General features: G+C 35.1%; 1 protein-coding gene across 1 annotated transcript in view; it reads left to right on the forward strand.

The window, feature by feature from the left end:
* LOC100376158 (plexin-A2-like) overlaps window positions 1–21,404 on the forward strand; it is a 78,165-nt gene extending 56,761 nt beyond the window's left edge. Inside the window, exons 27-43 of the mRNA XM_085497508.1 lie at window positions 1,225–1,462; window positions 2,094–2,236; window positions 4,100–4,221; window positions 5,932–5,997; window positions 7,014–7,088; window positions 7,555–7,621; window positions 8,229–8,375; window positions 9,302–9,458; window positions 10,400–10,509; window positions 10,773–10,869; window positions 11,570–11,700; window positions 13,725–13,874; window positions 14,538–14,707; window positions 14,995–15,142; window positions 18,584–18,724; window positions 18,814–18,888; window positions 20,212–21,404. Coding sequence (XP_085353634.1) covers window positions 1,225–1,462; window positions 2,094–2,236; window positions 4,100–4,221; window positions 5,932–5,997; window positions 7,014–7,088; window positions 7,555–7,621; window positions 8,229–8,375; window positions 9,302–9,458; window positions 10,400–10,509; window positions 10,773–10,869; window positions 11,570–11,700; window positions 13,725–13,874; window positions 14,538–14,707; window positions 14,995–15,142; window positions 18,584–18,724; window positions 18,814–18,888; window positions 20,212–20,316 — 2,142 coding nt within the window. The 3' untranslated portion in view covers window positions 20,317–21,404. The remainder of the gene's footprint in view (window positions 1–1,224; window positions 1,463–2,093; window positions 2,237–4,099; window positions 4,222–5,931; window positions 5,998–7,013; window positions 7,089–7,554; window positions 7,622–8,228; window positions 8,376–9,301; window positions 9,459–10,399; window positions 10,510–10,772; window positions 10,870–11,569; window positions 11,701–13,724; window positions 13,875–14,537; window positions 14,708–14,994; window positions 15,143–18,583; window positions 18,725–18,813; window positions 18,889–20,211) is intronic.
* The last annotated feature ends 327 nt before the right edge of the window (window positions 21,405–21,731 follow it).

Raw genomic sequence — 21,731 nt, forward strand, 5'->3', positions numbered from 1 at the left:
TAGTTTAATGTTTCATCAGTCTAACCATGCTTTGTTTTATCCTATCGCGATAGACTTTGTAACACATCATCCTGCCTTTAATTTGGGGGTTTCCACCACAGACCAAGCAGACTTTACACGGGTACCCACGCTGTCCATCCCCCTGGGGTTGTGAGTCTATCTGCAGGCTCCCGCCAGGGGGACGCCAGCCATGACGCCCGCCTGTACAGTCTCTGCTGGTGGAAGGTTGCAACCAGATACCACGCGCTCGGCGTCATGATGCAATTCACAGGCGAGTCGCATCATGGAGCTGTTCGCTGCGACGCCTGCGTCTGCAATTCGCTCCCCCTTCCACTTTTGCCAAAACCTTGTGTCTTGTGTCATTTATTGAAGCATTAATAGTATGATTATGAATATAATTTATAATCTGTGTTAATGCTCAATTATGACATGCATTGACCAAGCTGACATCCCCCTTTCATATTTTGACACCTCCCATGCCACATTGTACTTCATGCAATATTTGCTCACATTTCGTTCTTCAGTCGGATTTACATTAATTAACACCAGACTGTTCATTCGCTTATCCGTGCTCGCATCCTCTTCAAGCATCAGTTCATTTTGCCGCACCGTACGATACACATCGTCTCAGCAGACCTCCCACCCACCCATTCATGCAAAGGTCTCTATATACCAATTTCTATACCATTACCGATCTCACTCAAGTGTAACTCATGTTTATCTGCTCATGAACAACCTTAGCAATAAACAGGAAAGGGGGTTTCCACCACAGACCAAGCAGACTTTACATGGGTACCCACGCTGTCCATCCCCCTGGGGTTGCCGCCAGGGGGACGCCAGCCATGACGCCCGCCTGTACAGTCTCTGCTGGTGGAAGGTTGCAACCAGGTACCACGCGCTCGGCGTCATGATGCAATTCACAGGCGAGTCGCATCATGGAGCTGTTCGCTGCGACGCCTGCGTCTGCAATTCGCTCCCCCTTCCACTTTTGCCAAAACCTTGTGTCATTTATTGAAGCATTAACGCTGATTAATGCCTACAGTTCAAAATAGTCATTTTGACTGACCGGAGTGGGTATGAACTATGTGAATAGGCGGGTTCGAAGAACCCTCGCCTAAATTCAGATTACTGTAAGATTATGGGGGTTCAGTAATGATGTATAGTATGAAGTGATAAATGTATTATCTACACTCATGAAATAATGTCATTTGAATTTTTCTCCAGGTGGAAGTTGGTAATTTGTACTTCTTTATTGGTTATTTGAAGTATGAAAAAAAAGAGAATAGCCACCTTCCTTTGGTTGGAGGAGTAGCAGGTGGTGTGCTAGGGCTGTTAACTGTCGTAATCTTAACACTTGTACTACTTAGTTTGATGAGGTCAAAACGTGGAATTAAAAAACTTTTGCAAATAGAAAATGATATGAATAAACTGGAGATGACTGTCTCTCATGAATGTAAAAGAGGTGAGAATATTTATATTCATTGTGGGTGTGGCTTAGTATGGGTTAATATCAGGGATATTGTGTGGTCTTTGTATGATATGATATCATGCATATTTACTTTGGGTCTTGCTATGGGTTGATATCAGGGATATTCATTATGGGTCTTGGTTGATATCAGGGATATTCACTTTGGGTCTTGGTATGATTTGATATCAGGCATATTTACTTTGGGTCTTGGTATGGGTTGATATCAGGGAGATTCTCTTTGGGTCTTGGTATGGGTTGATATCAGGCATATTCATGTTGGGTCTTGGTATGGGTTGATATCAATGATATTCATTTTGGGTCTTGGGAGGGGTGGATATTGGAATATTTATTATGGGTGTGGGTCTTTGTAAGGGTGATATGGGTTATTTTCGGGTAAGGGTTGATATCTATGGTATTTTATTATAGATAGCACAGCCAGTTTAGTTTGTATGGTACAATGATCCTTGTATAGAAAAGTAAATATACACATTATGGTTATATTTCAGTACATGTTATACAGTTGTGAAATGGGCTTGAGGAAATTAAATCACTCCTTGTGATTATTGTGACGTTATTTTGTGACATGTATGATAAACAATAAAATATTTTTTTTTTTACTTATCAGCATTTCTTGAACTGCAGACAGATATGTCTGATTTGAACAGTGATTTGCGTGGCACAGAAGGTATACCATTCCTGTCTTACAATGACTATGCAGTCAACATGATGTTTGCTGGACAAACTGACCATCCTGTATTTGATGAAGTGGTAAGTATACCATTCCTGTCTTACAATGACTATGCAGTCAACATGATGTTTGCTGGACAAACTGACCATCCTGTATTTGATGAAGTGGTAAGTATACCATTCCTGTCTTACAATGACTATGCAGTCAACATGATGTTTGCTGGACAAACTGACCATCCTGTATTTGATGAAGTGGTAAGTATACCATTCCTGTCTTACAATGACTATGCAGTCAACATGATGTTTGCTGGACAAACTGACCATCCTGTATTTGATGAAGTGGTAAGTATACCATTCCTGTCTTACAATGACTATGCAGTCAACATGTTTGCTGGACAAACTGACCATCCAGTATTTGATGAAGTGGTAAGTATACCATTCCTGTCTTACAATGACTATGCAGTCAACATGATGTTTGCTGGACAAACTGACCATCCTGTATTTGATGAAGTGGTAAGTATACCATTCCTGTCTTACAATGACTATGCAGTCAACATGATGTTTGCTGGACAAACTGACCATCCTGTATTTGATGAAGTGGTAAGTATACCATTCCTGTCTTACAATGACTATGCAGTCAACATGATGTTTGCTGGACAAACTGACCATCCTGTATTTGATGAAGTGGTAAGTATACCATTCCTGTCTTACAATGACTATGCAGTCAACATGATGTTTGCTGGACAAACTGACCATCCTGTATTTGATGAAGTGGTAAGTATACCATTCCTGTCTTACAATGACTATGCAGTCAACATGATGTTTGCTGGACAAACTGACCATCCTGTATTTGATGAAGTGGTAAGTATACCATTCCTGTCTTACAATGACTATGCAGTCAACATGATGTTTGCTGGACAAACTGACCATCCTGTATTTGATGAAGTGGTAAGTATACCATTCCTGTCTTACAATGACTATGCAGTCAACATGATGTTTGCTGGACAAACTGACCATCCTGTATTTGATGAAGTGGTAAGTATACCATTCCTGTCTTACAATGACTATGCAGTCAACATGATGTTTGCTGGACAAACTGACCATCCTGTATTTGATGAAGTGGTAAGTATACCATTCCTGTCTTACAATGACTATGCAGTCAACATGATGTTTGCTGGACAAACTGACCATCCTGTATTTGATGAAGTGGTAAGTATACCATTCCTGTCTTACAATGACTATGCAGTCAACATGATGTTTGCTGGACAAACTGACCATCCTGTATTTGATGAAGTGGTAAGTATACCATTCCTGTCTTACAATGACTATGCAGTCAACATGATGTTTGCTGGACAAACTGACCATCCTGTATTTGATGAAGTGGTAAGTATACCATTCCTGTCTTACAATGACTATGCAGTCAACATGATGTTTGCTGGACAAACTGACCATCCTGTATTTGATGAAGTGGTAAGTATACCATTCCTGTCATACAATGACTATACAGTCAACATGATGTTTGCTGGACAAACTGACCATCCTGTATTTGATGAAGTGGTAAGTATACCATTCCTGTCTTACAATGACTATACAGTCAACATGATGTTTGCTGGACAAACTGACCATCCTGTATTTGATGAAGTGGTAAGTATACCATTCCTGTTTTACAATGACTATGCAGTCAACATGATGTATGATAAAAATGTTTTCACTTTGAGAAATTAGCTGAGAAAAAAAAGAGATGATCTTTCTTCACTGTAAAAATATGGGGATTATACATTATGTAGTGGAGTGGTAATGATGAATACCGTTTTTTTGCCAAGTTATTATATATTCTACAAACTATAACAAAAAATGAACTGTGTGATTTTATACAATAAAGTGATTGGATGTATATTATGTTATTACATTGGTTATATTTTGTTTGTTTCATAACCCAAATAGGATTTGAATAGTAGTGCATCTGAAGGCTTAAGGCAGTTTCATTCTTTGCTGACAAATAAACAGTTCCTCTTAATATTCATTCAAACCCTTGAAGAACAGAAGGATCTGTCGACAAGAGAAAAGTAAGTTAAATTCATCAATGATATAATATTCATACCAAGGATTCAACATTATGGTGAATAGTTATTACTCTGGGCTGACAGTCTCAGGGTTGCGAGGTCTAGTCCTGGCTGTACCATGCTATTATATCTCTGGGGAAGGTACTTTACTCCTGTCTCTCTGTACTCAGGAGTAAATGGGAACCTAGTATGAAATTTGACAGACACCTCACCACTCACTAGAGTTCCGTTGTTTTAGAACTGCTGAATTTCATGATATCTCAATTGATAGACTACTGAATTCTTCATTTTTGATGAACACTTAAATTCTAATCACAAATAAACGCAGTATAAACTCCAAACAATTATCAGTATATTATAAATTACTTGTAATTGACGGAAAAGCGGCTGTGGTGGTCGCCACTTTGTGCACAAAACAAATAACAAAATGGCAAGTGCGACTGAGTTCAAGGCAAACTGCATAGACTATATTTATCTCCATGCATCATTAACAAGAACATGAAAAGTACAAAATGTAAATACATGTATGTTACAAAGCAATGGTTTACAACCTTGGTGGGCTCATAAATTCTTACAATGGTTTAAGCACTAAAAGATTTAACAATAAAATGATACACTTATCTAGAGTTCTTGGTGATGTATGTCTTTTATTGTAGTCAGCGATCTTGTCTCATAAAACATGGAGTAGTAAGCATCAAAGCTGAACGACTGATGAACGATCGGATACACGCGACAACAGGCAAACAATGGAGATGGCACACGACCATGAACAATCAACAGGATGTCACAGCACATGACATTCGACAGCAAGTAATCCACAATGATGACACGTGACTCGGTGTAAACAATGTATTGTTGCAACAAAGCGTCCACACTGACCACAAAATAACTCGTTTTCTTTGCAGAATCGCTGAGTTACTGCTGTTATTTATTTGTCTTCAACTCATTCTTAACCAACGAACTCGGGCTTTACGGTTATTTCCCTGCAAGTGTAGCGATATGTCTCAAGTCAACCACGATGATGACATAGCCCTTTACCGATATGACATAAATTAGGGACTTGCCCATGAAATAACACACCTGTATTAGTCATCTGGCACTCCCTGTGATCCAACGCTGTGTTCATGAAGGACTGTCACATGTGGCATTCCTATATAATCGAACTTGAAGACTCTTCACAAAATTGTTTCCCTTTTTGCGTGGTACACCTGGCCTACTCTCCCTGTCACTCACTTCTCACATGATCTCCGAAGATACCCGAAATTTGATTCTGGGTCAACCTCACGTGCAACAAGGACGGTCACAGTGACAACAATACCAGAAATTTAGTTGTGTCAACCTGGTTTCACCCAAAATTATATATAAATGTATAAAGTTACATAAATGATTAAATCTATTTCTGACAGCATTGTTTTCTGCACAAACTAGTAATTAAAAATCTAGTTAATTTTCTTGCAACATAGATTCTGCTAAAATTAAACCCAGTGAATATTCTCTTCGATGGCAGTTTGTTGATTGTTTTAAGGATAAATCAAAAAAATTAAGTTATAAAAAAGCTTGGTTTGGAAAGGACTTGTATACAAATATTTACCAGTATATTAGGCAATTTTGTTTCTGATATTACTTCAAAACAGGATACAAGCTGTATTGTAATCTCATGACTGTACCAAGATTCCATTTTCATTATTGTATAACCTTGTTACCTTTTTTCAGGATTAATTTAGCTACACTCTTGACTGTTGCTCTTCACAATGAAAAAAAGATGGCATACCTAACTGAGTAAGTACAATCTCTACATAGTCACTAAATATTTGTTTGTGTACCATTAAAGGCACATCATTACTAGAATTCACATTTTTTAAAGGTATACAGTCATTAACAGTGTGTTGTGTTTCCATTAATAGTTTGTTTGGGGTTGAAGTTCTTCTTAGACGTTCAAGGCCTGCACAAATACTAAAATACGGTCTTGGCTCTAGTAAATGTTCTTGTCCCTACAGACCTTGGATGTTTGCTAGAATCTCAATTTGAAACAGGCTATTAACTATCGTTAACATTCTAATAGCTATCTTTTAGGTATCCATAGTCACATCTTATTTTGCTTTTTTCTCACTTACTAATAATTTCAGCAAAATCATATAGTTTCGTTGAAAAGATTTTTATGGATTATATGAAATGTTTTCTCCTGCCAGGTATAAGGCCTGTATTTTGGGAATTTTTATCTAAAACTTGTTATTACCTTAAAAACCACAACTTAAAAAAAACACAACAACAATTAATGTCATCCAAAATACCATTTTTTTTTCTCCATAAAACATGTATGCCTTCTAAGATGCCTTATTAATTCCTGGTACCTTTCCCAAGAGGAGATCATATAAATACTATTCAGTAACTTTAAAGATGTCAATCTTTCTTTCACACACAAAAAAGAAAAATACATTGAGAATGAAAAAAAGTTCAGTCATTCTCAGTTCAGATTTGAATTCTGTATATGGTTCTGTAGCACAGTTAGCAATATAAAAATAATATCAAATCTAATAACTTATCTCTCAACTAACAATTTCTCTCTCTCATAAATCAGTCTTTTTTCTTCCATCTGACATTAGCTGCTAATCTTTGAGGTAAGGCTGTACTAAAATAATCAACTGCTATAAATCTTAAATTCTTTCTTGTTTGAACATTATTTCTTGTATTTTAGCATCACTGTTGTTAAACCAATGAGTTCTGTTCATTATGTTCAACATTAACAGAGAAATTATCAACAAATTATGATAATGTTTAACTCATGTTATTTCTAGTATATTAAAAACTTTGTTAGCAAGGGCTGCAGAAAAAGCCTCTGAAGAGAATAAAGTCAAGATAATGCTGAGAAGGTAAGAATTCTTGGCTGAAAGTTCACTGTCAAAATTAAAATAACTAAATATTAGAAACCCGCTAAACAAAACACTATTTTCTAGGCTCGTCTCTCTGTGGAAACCTTAGTTTGTAAACTGAGCAGTTATTTCAAATCAGGGTCTGTGGTGCAATATTCCTCATTTTCCAATAATTCATTGGAGAATCTATTTGTTTTACAGCAATGGGTACTTCCCTGATTGTTGAATAGCTTGTGTATTTTAGTTATATTTTTAGATGTGTAGTAATTCATTATTTAACTTTTAAACAATAATTTTTATAATTATAATTTTTTGATTAAATGAAAGATGTATTCATTCATTCATGTTGTATTTTGTAATTGTTATACTCTTGGCGTGATTAGTCATTAGCATAATTTATGTTATTCTCGTGATAACCTTAAATTACCATAATGCTGTATAACCTTACAATGTATGTGAATTCTAGGACTGAGACTGTCATGGAGAAATTACTGACAAACTGGTTTGTCTTGTCACTCCACAGATTTATCAAGGTAAATATAAGCCTAGGCGTATGAATTGAAAGATGGCAAATGTCTTTCATACAAAAATGATGTTTTATAGATTACAATTTGATATTAGTTTAAGAGTTGGTCAAAATTTAAGCACAATTCTCATCTGAAAGTTGATAAAAAGGCATGTTTCAAAAACCGTTTGATTCATCAAAATGAATGTCAATCACAAGTTTATTCAAATCAAAGTGTTAATTCAAATTGTGACGATACATCTTTCAAGCTAGACAGTAGTGTATGGAAGATGTTAGCACATAGAATGAACAATAATGTGTGATAGGCATAGTAAACAATTTAAATGCCATTTCCTGTGATGGACTACTGCAATCCATGTGTTTGTGGAGTCACTCTGTATAATTATACATGTACATTACATGAAGCATATACCATATATACCAATTGCATAGTCAAATAAATAAACATAAAGGTTCTTTCATAATACTGCACACATGTTTCCATATATTCTAAATTTATCTTATAACTGTATTGGAAAATGAATATTGTACTAACATGATCCAGTTTCACTTTCATGTTGGTTTCTAGTCTTGTGTAGATAATAATCCGATACGCAATTGTTTATTTTTTTCAGAAATGCACTGGCTCACCAATATTCTTTTTGTATAAAGCACTAAAACATCAAATTGAGAAAGGACCTGTAGATGCTGTGACTGGATTTGCCAAGTATTCTCTTAATGATGATTACTTACTGAGAGAACATATTGAGACAAAATCTTTGGTAAGTGTGAATTGGTTCTGGGAGAATAAGGAGATGAATTCACTGGTAAGTGTAAATGGTTTCTGAGAGAATAAGTAGAGATGAATTCACTGGTAAGTGTAAATGGTTTCTGAGAGAATAAGTAGAGATGAATTCACTGGTAAGTGTAAATGGTTTCTGAGAGAATAAGTAGAGATGAATTCACCGGTAAGTGTAAATGGTTTCTGAGAGAATAAGGAGATGAATTCACTGGTAAGTGTAAATGGTTTCTGAGAGAATAAGGAGATGAATTCACTGGTAAGTGTAAATGGTTTCTGAGAGAATAAGTAGAGATGAATTCACCGGTAAGTGTAAATGGTTTCTGAGAGAATAAGTAGAGATGAATTCACTGGTAAGTGTAAATGGTTTCTGAGAGAATAAGTAGAGATGAATTCACTGGTAAGTGTAAATGGTTTCTGAGAGAATAAGTAGAGATGAATTCACTGGTAAGTGTAAATGGTTTCTGAGAGAATAAGTAGAGATGAATTCACTGGTAAGTGTAAATGGTTTCTGAGAGAATAAGTAGAGATGAATTCACTGGTAAGTGTAAATGGTTTCTGAGAGAATAAAGAGATGAATTCACTGGTAAGTGTAAATGGTTTCTGAGAGAATAAGGAGATGAAGTCACTGGTAAGTGTAAATGGTTCTTGAGAGTACAAGTTGAGATGAATTCATTTTTATGTCACTGGTCTGTCGAATACTGTGCACTCAAAGGGTTCTCTGGTATAATGCAATTTGGTTTCTGTAATTCATAATTGGATCACATAATATCAATAAATAAAACATACTTTGCAAAAAAAGTCACTTCAGTATACAATCTTGTGATGGTGACAAATAGTTAAAGAAAACTCAGAGTTGATAAATATATACCCATTGTATTGAAGTGTTATTGGCTTCTTTTCTTGCAGACAGTGAATGTTGTGACTGAATGGGATGGTACATCAGATTCTCAAGTCAAGATATTAGATGTTGACACAGTGTCACAAGTAACAAATAAATTATTGGATGTAATGTACAAGAACACACCATACTCAAGGAGGCCTGCTGCAAAAGAGACTGATTTAGGTAAGTTTTAAAATACTGCCCTCTAGTGGTGTCATTGTGAATTATTTTATGCGATTATAAGAGTACACTATACTCAAGGAGACGTGCTGCAAAAGAGACTGATTTAGGTAAGTTTTACTGCCCTCTAGTGATGGCATTGTGAATTATTTTATGCGATTATAAGAGTACACTATACTCAAGGAGACGTGCTTCAAAAGAGACTGATTTAGGTAAGTTTTACTGCCCTCTAGTGGTGGCATTGTGAATTATTTTATGCGATTATAAGAGTACACCATACTCAAGCAGGCCTGCTGCAAAAGAGACTGATTTAGGTAAGTTTTACTGCCCTCTAGTGATGGCATTGTGAATTATTTTATGCGATTATAAGAGTACCCATACTCAAGCAGGCCTGCTGCAAAAGAGACCGATTTAGGTAATTTTTACTGCCCTCTAGTGGTGGCATTGTGAATTATTTTATGCGATTATAAGAGTACACTATACTCAAGCAGGCCTGCTGCAAAAGAGACTGATTTAGGTAAGTTTTACTGCCCTCTAGTGGTGGCATTGTGAATTATTTTATGCGATTATAAGAGTACACTATACTCAAGGAGACGTGCTTCAAAAGAGACTGATTTAGGTAAGTTTTACTGCCCTCTAGTGGTGGCATTGTGAATTATTTTATGCGATTACTAGTATAAGAGTACACCATACTCAAGGAGACGTGCTGCAAAAGAGACTGATTTAGGTAAGTTTTACTGCCCTCTAGTGTGGTACTCAAGAAACCCTGCCACTGAAAAATGACTGATTCAGATAAGTTTTAAATTGCTTCTATTGTGTCAATATAATGGTACATATGGTAGAATTGTTAATTTATATCAAAAGCATGGATCAAATGGGAATTCTATTATGTAATAGAAATATAAATAAATTCACTTATGTAATTGTCACTATACTTTATCTAGAGTGGAGGGGTGGACGAGCTGGCCAAGGTCACCTAACATTGAAAGATGATGACATTACATGTGAAATAGAAGGACAATGGAAACGAATTAATACTATGGGTCATTATCAGGTACAGTAACATACGAGTGATTTGAATCCATTCATTCTCTGTGACTTGTTAACTGATTTTCCCAGACACTTGGTATTCAGATTAAAAAAAGTTTCACCATACATGTAGTTATTCATGGGTGCATATGATCCTTACCAAAATTTATTCACTTCATTGATGTTATATCACGTGAAAGACATATTGATATTTTACTGGAATTTACTTTTTATTGAGTAATGTATGTTTTCTTTGTTCCTACTAAGCAAATCTATGTTAATTTCCAGATACCAGATGAAGCAAGTTTAGCTTTAGTTTACAAAGAACAAATCTCAAATGTTACTTCTAAAATTAGAAGTCCAGTAACTGTTGCTAATGAATATGGTGAGTTTCCATCTTTAGTTTGTTTCTTTGTGACTTCACTTTAACATGTGGTTGTATTGTAATGTGTAATGTTATAACGACAGAGGTACATTATTTGGGGTTTGCAACACGCATAGTACAGTATGGTGACACCATGTCAAGATCCCATTCAAGTCTCTTTTCGTAGATAGCGAGACTGAGGCTACGACCTTCTGACATGGCATAAATCAAGGTTTGTAATAAAAAAATAAAACATGTCTTGCCACTATCATAGTGAAAAAATGTAATACATTGAAATTGTTCCAAACAATATAGTTCTCGTAATTCGTTATATCGTGTGTAGCTATTTTGATCCACCTGGACCACACAGTAACCTAGTTTCATTGGGCATTCGCATTGTTCTGAGCTGGGAAGGCTTATGCGAGAGCGAGATTGAATGAGATCTTGGTATCATGTCACCGTAGTTGCAAAGTAATGTACCTCTGATAACGATAATTATTTATTAAAATATACATATTTAAATGGGTGTTGTGTACTGCATTGCATCTGTCATCAATTTTATCTTGAGAATATAACTGTAGAACCATAATAAATATACATGAAGAGCATATAATAAAAAAATCATTTGTCTAAACAACTTTATGCATATCATCATGCAATATTTATTGGTTATAAATTTTTTAAAGGGATAGTAATCATTATTTTCTTTATTTTACTTCAGATTATATTCACTTTCATGATCCTGATGCTCCACCAGATGTGTTGTTTCATTGTTCATCTCGTGCTTTAATTCTTGAGGATGACAATGGTGATGAAGAGGAGGGCAAAGGAAGCATGAAAACATGGCACCTTGTGAGTACTGTAAACACAACTTACTAAATCAAATAAACCTGGCCACTCTTTGCCATAAATAGTGCATTGTCCCATTCACTCTTGGCTATAGCAGTGTACTCACCAGTAGTGCATTTTCCCAGCCACTCTTGGCCATAGCAGTGTACTCACCAGTAGTGCATTTTCCCAGCCACTCTTGGCCATAGCAGTGTACTCACCAGTAGTGCATTTTCCCAGCCACTCTTGGCTATAGCAGTGTACTCACCAGTAGTGCATTTCTCTCAGTCAATCTTGACCATAGCAGTGTACTCACCAGTAGTGCATTTTTTCCAGCCACTCTTGGCCATAGCAGTGTACTCACCAGTAGTGCATTTTTCCCAGCCACTCTTGGCCATAGCAGTGTACTCATCAGTAGTGCATTTCTCCCAGTCACCTTTGGCTATAGCAGTGTACTCACCAGTAGTGCATTTTTTCCAGCCACTCTTGGCCATAGCAGTGTACTCACCAGTAGTGCATTTCTCTCAGTCATTCTTGACCATAGCAGTGTACTCACCAGTAGTGCATTTTTCCCAGCCACTCTTGGCCATAGCAGTGTACTCACCAGTAGTGCATTTCTCTCAGTCAATCTTGACCATAGCAGTGTACTCACCAGTAGTGCATTTTTCCCAGCCACTCTTGGCCATAGCAGTGTACTCACCAGTAGTGCATTTCTCTCAGTCAATCTTGACCATAGCAGTGTACTCACCAGTAGTGCATTTTCCCAACCACTCTTGACCATAGCAGTGTACTCACCAGTAGTGCATTTTCCCAGCCACTCTTGGCCATAGCAGTGTACTCACCAGTAGTGCATTTTCCCAGCCACTCTTGGCCATAGCAGTGTACTCACCAGTAGTGCATTTTCCCAACCACTCTTGACCATAGCAGTGTACTCACCAGTAGTGCATTTTCCCAGCCACTCTTGGCCATAACAGTGTACTCATCAGTAGTGCATTTTTCCCAACCACTCTTGACCATAGCAGTGTACTCACCAGTAGTACATTTTTCCCAGCCACTCTTGGCCATAGCAGTGTACTCACCAGTAGTGCATTTTCCCAGCCACTCTTGGCCATAGCAGTGTACTCACCAGTAGTACATTTTCCCAGTCACTCTTGGCCATAACAGTGTACTCACCAGTAGTGCAAGAGTTTCATTCTCAGTGTTACTGTCTTGTCATCAATGCATTATCACGTATTACATTTCTCTATAGGTTGCGTGGAACCCATATGAATATGTCATGATGACTGAGGAATTTTAAATAATATCAATGGAAGTAATATTTTCTGAACATAATGTGAATACAATGCATACATTTATCTCCAGTGAATCTCAATCTATTTAACATAGTAATTATTATATTGTTTTGTGAGAAGTGACAGTGTATTTAGTTCCAATTCAGTGGTAGTTTGAAAACTGGGTTTTATGGATTGCTCTCATGTTCACATTTTGTCCACGCATCTTCACCTGAATGACTGCAATGGTCACATGCAAACTTCACCCATACATCATGTCACACATATGCAAAATGCATTTGTTCGACAATCAAATTCAAGATTGCCAAATGGCAACTATTTTAATGTTCAAAATGCATCATGGTTGTTTGCCATTCTGAATCTGTATCAAAGTCACACATGGACAGCTTTGCTTTGAACTTGGTACATATTTTGTATGTGACACAATGCACATAATTTTGTTTTTCAGATCTGATTCAAATTGGCTGACTCACTGACATTTTGTATTAATGAATACTGCCTTATCTCTGACATGTTTTTTTCTGATTAAAATCAAATTTTACAACTATTTTATACATGTTTGTTCATCATGTTACACATGTTTAACAACAGATACTCAGTCAGTATGTCAGTATAAATGCCATTTACAGAATCTTTGAAAGTTGACACTTATGACTGAAATGTATGATGTGATCATCTGTAGTATATAAATTGGGTTATAACTTAATTACTGCATAGTATATTGACAAAGGTGACCTGATATGTTGTGACTTTCAGATAAAATCAAAGAATTATTACACAAGTGGGATTTCTTCAGAAAGTAAAAAATCCAAAAAGCATTTGCAGAAAAAGAAAGATAAACCTGGTCGTTCTCGTGGTGACAAAGTCATCTCTGAAATTTACCTAGGTCAGCTTCTTCAAACCAAGGTAAGAACTCGCGCACATGGAAAGATTATTCAGCACGGTATAAATTATTAGATTTCCAAAAGATTGAAAACATTTTTTTACATCATGTTAAATGGGGTAACAAATTAATGTTACTGTCACCAAATCAATTCCAGTCGAGTGTCGTTCTTGGCGTTTTTCTCTGTAATTTTGTTCTTTTATACTTCAACTGAAGTGTTTTTTGCTGTGAATTCAGATTATATAAGGTATTGATGGAATCAGAGGTTCATTACTTGGGGTTTGCAACGCGCACAGTACTGTATGGTGACATCATGCCAAGATCCCATTCAAGTCTCTTCTCGTAGATAGACGATAATTCGTCATATTGTGAACAGCTATTTTGATCCACCTGGACATCCCAGTATCCTAGTTACCTTGGGCATGCGCATTCGCATTTTCTGAGTTGAATTGCTTATGTGAGAGCGAGATTGAAACAAGATCTTGGTATCATGTCACCTTAGTTGCAAAACCCCAAGTAATGTACATGTACCTCTGATGGTATGTGTTAATATTTTTTTAAAATGCGGTTTCTTCATTGATAGTCTAAGAAGCATAATTCTAATTCAAGATAAAGTGTGATAAAAAATGCAGACTAGATACTGAGTATAGAGTGGACAAAATATTAAAGATTTTTCTCTTTTACAGGGAACTGTTTCTTCATTTGTAGATGATGTATTCAAGTCATTATTGACTTATGATAAGCAGCAATATCATTTTCCATCCAGCATAAAGTACATGTTTGATTATTTGGATAATTTAGCAGAGAAATATGATTGTCAGCATTCAGACGTTCCTCACATTTGGAAATCTAACAGGTATTTGATTATATGAAAATATTGAATTATAGAGATACAGATTGTCAACCAGACAGAAAGAGATAATATTGTAATTTTCTAGAACTCAACTAACGAATGATATGCATATTTGACATGATATCTAAATGAATTGAGCTTTGCCTCAGCACTTTTATTATTTGCATAAATTTATGAATATTATGACATAGACTGTACCATACAAGGATATTACATTCTAATAATCACTGTGATTATTATACACTGTAGCACTATACTACCGGTAATAACATTGATATTTTTTCTTTCAGTCTTCCATTGAGAATCTGGGCCAACATAATAAAATGTCCACACTTTGTCTTCGATATTAATTTATCATATACATTGGAAGGAAGCCTAGATATCATTGCACAGACATTTATTGATGCTTGCTCTAAGATTCAAAGGAAATTAGGAAAGGTATGTTAAGTCATTAGCATATGATGTCATTGATATGTGATTTCATTGGTATGTGATGTGATGTCATTGCATGGGATACCATTGATGTCACCAGTATGATGTTATTCTAAATGATGTCACCAGCATGTGATGTTATTCTAAATGATGTCACCAGTTTGTGATGTTATTGTATATGATGTCACCAGTATGTGATGTTATTCTATATGATGTCACCAGTATGTGATGTTATTCTATATGATGTCACCAGTATGTGATGTTATTAGACGCAGTCCGAAAATGGAGACTTGTGTTTTGACCTCTGTGTTTCCGTGTGTCTGTGTGTGCGTTCGGACCTGTATCTTAGAAATGCCTGAACCAATCACACATACATCATACATGATATTATACATATGCACGTCAATTTGTTTCACGATCTGATTCAAGATGCCTGAATGGCGGCCATTTTTGTGCTAAAAATCATCAAAATCAAGCATTTTTCGGCTGTTTACAGATGGATTTTGTTCAAAATTGGTATATACATTAGACATTATAGGACCTTGATGCACATCATTTTGTTTTTCAGTTAAGATTAAAAATGGCCGACTGGCGGCCATTTTGTTTTAATGAATGTGGTTCTAGTGCCATATCTCTGACTTGCTTTGACTGATTATGTTCAAATTTTAAATATTCATTATAGATCATGTCATAGATATACAGATATATTGGTTTGACGATCCTATTAAAAATGGCCGAATGGTGGCCATTTTTGTGCTAAATAATCAACAAAATCAAGCATTTCCCGGCTGTTTACAGATGAGTTTTGTTCAAACCTTGTATATACGTTGGACATTATAGGACCTTGATGCACATCATTTTGTTTTTCAGATAAGATTAAAAATGGCCGACTGGCGACCATTTTGTTTTAATGAATGTGGTTCTAGTGCCATATCTCTGACTTGCTGTGACTGACTATGTTCAAATTTTAAATATTCATTATAGATCATGTCATAGATATGCAGATATATTGGTTTGACGATCCTATTCAAAATGGCCGAATGGTGGCCATTTTTGTGCTAAAAAATCATCAAATATCAAGCATTTATGGATGGATTTTGTTCAAACTTGGTACATACATTAGACATTATGGGTTCCTGTTGCACGTCATTTTATTTTTCAGATCAGATTTAAAATGGCCGACTGGTGGCCATTTTGTATTAATTAATGCAGCTCTAGTGCCATATCTTCCATATGTTCAAATTTTATATATTCATTATACATGTGTTCAAAATGGCTGATTTTGTTTTAGTTAATGCTGTTCCAGAGCAATATCTTTAATATTTATTTATTTATTTTTTAATGTTAAACAATCATCATGATTGAAAAGTCACAGTTTCTGAAACACTAGTGTGAAATGAGCATGAAATAGTTAATATCTACTTATTTCAAGAACTCATTTGATACTGAATTTATCTAGTATCTACATGTATGTAGTCACTCAATGTCTGATGTTAATTTAATAAGCTTATTCACATACAACAAACATCACAATTGCGTGAAATTAGTCAGATCGAAAACGTGTCCCAGTGTCGGCGACAGGCCTTGTAAACGATTATGTTTTGGTTAGTAGAGTAGACATTTATGATAAACAAATACATTGTTGCAAACATAACGCCCAACCGTCCACTGCACGTAATATAAGCCAAAACAAAGTCAGCTTGAACGTTCAGTTGCGAGACATAACAAAATAAACACAGCGAGTGCTACATTTCGAAAATAAAAATACAAAATAAATGCAATCAAATGCGCCGTCCACGCGCGATGAAAATAAGTAAATAGAACGCATTGTGACAGTCTCACCAGCCCCTCACGCAATATAATTATGCTATTTTCAAACGCACTGTGCATGTGGGAAAGCGATGAGTGAACTCAAGCAAAATTATGCTAGTGTGAGAACAAGCTATATACCCGCGGAGTAGTCGCTAAAACATTGAGAAAATTTGACATTTCAAAGAACACCTTACAAATAATTGTGAACATGACGTGAAAACAAGAATATAGCAAATTATCTTTTTTTCTTTAATATTCGTGTGTAATCAGTAATAATGAAAATAATTTATGGGTGCATATGGAATACATTTCATTATGAATTATTCTTAATATAAATTTCTGAATTATCTTGCCAAAATCATTTTATTCAGTTTTTTTTTCTCCCAAAAAACGAAATAATTTCACAATGTTGAGAACGAAAAGTACTGTTCAACATTGTAAGATGCAGCAAACTCTGCTCATGACCGGAGCAGTTTTTTTCGTTGAAAATTCGCCAATTCACCATAATTGTGGTTGTGAACTGTTTAGCTGATTTTTCAAAAGATCATATGGATACTAGTATTCAATTCATATTCACCCAACCATAGACCTTAAATACATATTCTAAGGTCTATGCCCCAACTAGTATTCGAATATTCTTTCGAAAATTTTAAACATTTTTCAAAAAATCCTGTACAGGGATATGTCTGATGAAAACTAATAATACGCAATTCTCCATGCAGTACTAGAAATTATTGCTGATCACGTTTTTATTGGAAAGTTACTCGAACGTGTAGTATACGAGCATAATAATACTGTCGCATGGTCACATGTCCTTCGTCTTAGCCACGTAACCGCCGCAGTGCGCTTCATGTATGTAACATCAAATGTTTAGTTTGATGATTGATAAACATATATTCACTGTTGCTTTATGTTACGTTACAGCAAGTGTCAGAAGTATTGGGGCAGCCAATTTGCAAACTCGCTAGCGAATAGGCTAACTGCCTGGGTTTTGACTAAAAGATTGGCGTTCGAATCTTGCTGACACCAGTTTGTGATCGTGTCCACTCTTGGCGATTCTATATTGCATTAGGGAACATAGAATGTTTTTACGCATCCTCAGACTGATACATGTCTGGATTCCCCTGATTGATTTGAGCCTGAAAATGGCCACAGTCAGATGGCGTGATAATATTATAAATGCGATTAATCCACCGATATTTATTATATGAGGTTAACCTTCTTGAACATTGCTTGAATCTAATAGACAAATTGTTGAACCGTTACCATCCAAATCTTGTTTTTATACAAACGATTCCTGTCACAATCCGGGTTTGTTTGGCACAAATGAGATTACAGTTACCACTCCTTCGAGTAAAATGGGTTGTCTCGTTAACCTCAGCCTTTTCGTCACTGATTGTTTTTAAAATGTAGCCAGTTTGTTGTTACAGTTATACCGGCCAACAAACAATTGACAGCACCAGTTGTCTGGCAGGACAAACGCACAATTAATCAAACTGACCGACCGTTCCAAACTAATTTCACGCAATTATACGGTTCGTTGTATGTTTTGATTTATAAAAAGTATGTCTTGTTCATGCTTTTCAATCTTTACCTCATTGTAGCTCTAATCAGAATCTTTGATTGTCACTGTAGGAAGCACCAGTCAATAAATTACTGTTTGCCAAAGAATTACCAGAATACAGATCTATGGTTGATGATTATTATGAGGATATTAAAAGACAGCCTTCCATCAGTGAGAAAGAAATGGTAATAAATTTGGAAGAAGATTTCACGGTATGTATTTGTATGATTGTGTAAAAATTTATAAAATCAAGAAACTACTTTGAAATCTTGGTGAATCATATTATGTTTGTATTCAACAGGAATTGAGTGGAAAGTTTAACAAAATGAGTGCTCTTAATGAGCTGTACAAATATGCCACAAAGTATGGAGATAAGGTAAGACATTTATTGTAAGCTGTAATTAAATCACTTTAAAATTATATAATACAATTTTTTTAATAACTATGACTCACAAGTTTGCAATACTCTTTTTAATTTCAATCAGCAAAAAATATTCATGTGAATCAGTTAAAAATGAGGATGTCAGAGCTTTTTTTGGTGCTTTTTTTGAAGTTTTTTTTAAAAAAAAAGCATTTGAAAATTAAAGCTACAGCATTAACAGTTCACAAGCAAGTTAACATTTTTAAGGTGGTTGGTAAATGTAACCTCAATTATTAACTTATATATATTAGATATACTATATGTAATCTATCTACTGTTATTATTTGATCATATTAGGGAATATAAAGTATGTAATTTTTAAACAAAAACTGCTAATATATTTGAATTTCTGACCAAATGAAGCCATAGAGCGTATGTGATAACACAAAGTCAGGTGAACAGTCAAATTTCAGCACATCTGTAATCCAGACAGAATTTTGACATCAAGAGGGCGCTATACTGACTGAATATTTGTTTCATTTTTAAAACCCAAAATAGTAATAAAAGACGCATGACATGCTGACGTTTGTTTATACATACACAATGTGTCAATAATGCAACAACAACAAAATCTGAATGTCTAGACCCTCAGTATCGGTTAAATCAGTTATTTCTAACTTCAATTCAGCTGTGTACACAAGCCGTTTGAGGAAAAAAAAATGAGAAACATGTTTGTTTTTTTTACACAAAATCGAAGATGGCAGCCAAACCATGCTACTGATCTTAATTATTCTATTTTTCTCATAAAAAGCTTTGGCTATAGATAATAAATGCACAATTTTGGTATAAGTGCTGATGACAAACAAATAGGCAACATTTTTATGGAAATCCAAGATGGCAGCTAAAGCAAGTGACAGATCAAAATCTTTATTTTATCTATTATGTGAAATCAATCTGTAATGCTACGGCAACAAAATCAGAATGCCTAAACCCTCAAAAAGGGTTAAAAATGGCCACTTCTGATTCAAATTCATTCCAAGATAACAAAGTAGTAGGAGAAATTTTTCACTGCACACCTTCAAATCAAGGTCTACAAGTTGACAGAGTTTCATCAGTTTGTGATTAATTCCAAGATTTGGATGACTTCAAACGATGTAAAAACACAACAATAACATAATGTCTATAACTTTGCTTGTAAATCTAATAAATACACACTTGCATAGATTTTGGAAATTGACGTGAACCATTTTATTTTACCGTGCCTAGTCGGGAACGATATTAGTCAATGGACATGTTTTTGCATGACAGATAAAATACATAAATTTTATTTTATTTCAGTTATTAGATGCATTGGAAGATGATGATATCAGTAATAAACAGCGTCTGGCATTTAAACTTGAAGCAGTAGCTGGAACCATGGCGGGCAGTCATTATGATATCTGATGGATATTTTTTGTGCTTATTTAGATAAATCATTTTTAATGTATGGAAATTGTTGAACCTAAATCTGTCTAAAATAAATATTTAAATAAATAAATTGAAAATATATTTTATAACTTAATGTAGTCCTATATTCCTCTTACTATCAGATAACTGCTTTGTGAGCATCTATACAAGAATTTGTTTTATTTTAACATGGAAAGTATAACTAAGATGCATTTACAAATCAAGTTTAGTTATGATATATGTATATCAGAACTATGTTTTATGTTAGACTTGAGAAAGTCAAAAAAGTAGAAATTAAAAAAAAAATGAAAATAGTAAAAATGTTAATTAATGGAATGATCACGGAAAAACAAACTACCTGTATCTTTTGCATTGAGTTTCAGCAGCACCAGTGTAGATACTTTTACTGGTAAGTGTTTAAACACATCAGAAACTGTAAGTTGTATTTGCTTTAGATACAGTTGACATTTTACAGAAAGAAGGATATTGTTCACTTTGTTGTTGTTTTCACAAAGTCTTAAGTTGGCTGTATTGAGTTGGCAATGGGGACAGATTGGTTGTTTGCCTGGTTGGTTGTGAATATGTGTTTGATCATGTGCATTCTGCACATCAGCCTACATGTTTAGTAAGTTTTCAGTTCATGAATGATAGCAACCTAGATCATGCAAAAGATACAAGTTTTTTTTTCTGCTTTCACTCCTTCATTTTGCATAAACTGCACTATTTAGTTTTCAGCTTTTTTTTCTCATTTGTTTGTTACATTTAAAAAAACAATTATTATATGACCTGTAAGCAAGTCTATAATCTTTTATGGAAACAGAAAATTGTGTTTTTTAATCATGCCTTTGAATTGGCAATGTGAGGTGTCTTGACACATGTGTCAGTATCTAAGCATATGGTTATATACTGTCATTCACATGATTGCATTTGGGATCCTGTATTCAAATACCGTTAATTGTAAAAAAATGCTTTCATAGATGGCAAGTAAGCGTAAATGAATCTTTCAAACATACAACATATTGTACTGGTAGTAGTTACCTTTAAGTGATAGTTGCCATTAATAAATGTATGACAATTATTGATCACTTGTCCATATTGCAATTATTGATCACTTGTCCATATTGCAATTATTGATCACTCATCCATATTGCAATTATTGATCACTCATCCATATTGCAATTATTGATCACTCATCCATATTGCAATTATTGATCACTCATCCATATTGCAATTATTGATCACTTGTCCATATTGCAATTATTGATCACTCATCCAATTGCATCTTTAATTGTTTAATAGTAATATTGTTTAGTAATATTGTTTTGTACATGTGTAATTCCCGAGTCCTTCCTATACCACCTTGTGTACTGTAAAAGCGTTAATTATTTACTGGGTTTTAATTTTGCTTATTT

This window comes from Saccoglossus kowalevskii, chromosome 3, assembly GCF_978046115.1.
Source record: "Saccoglossus kowalevskii chromosome 3, keSacKowa6.1, whole genome shotgun sequence".
Classification (NCBI taxonomy): domain Eukaryota; kingdom Metazoa; phylum Hemichordata; class Enteropneusta; family Harrimaniidae; genus Saccoglossus; species Saccoglossus kowalevskii.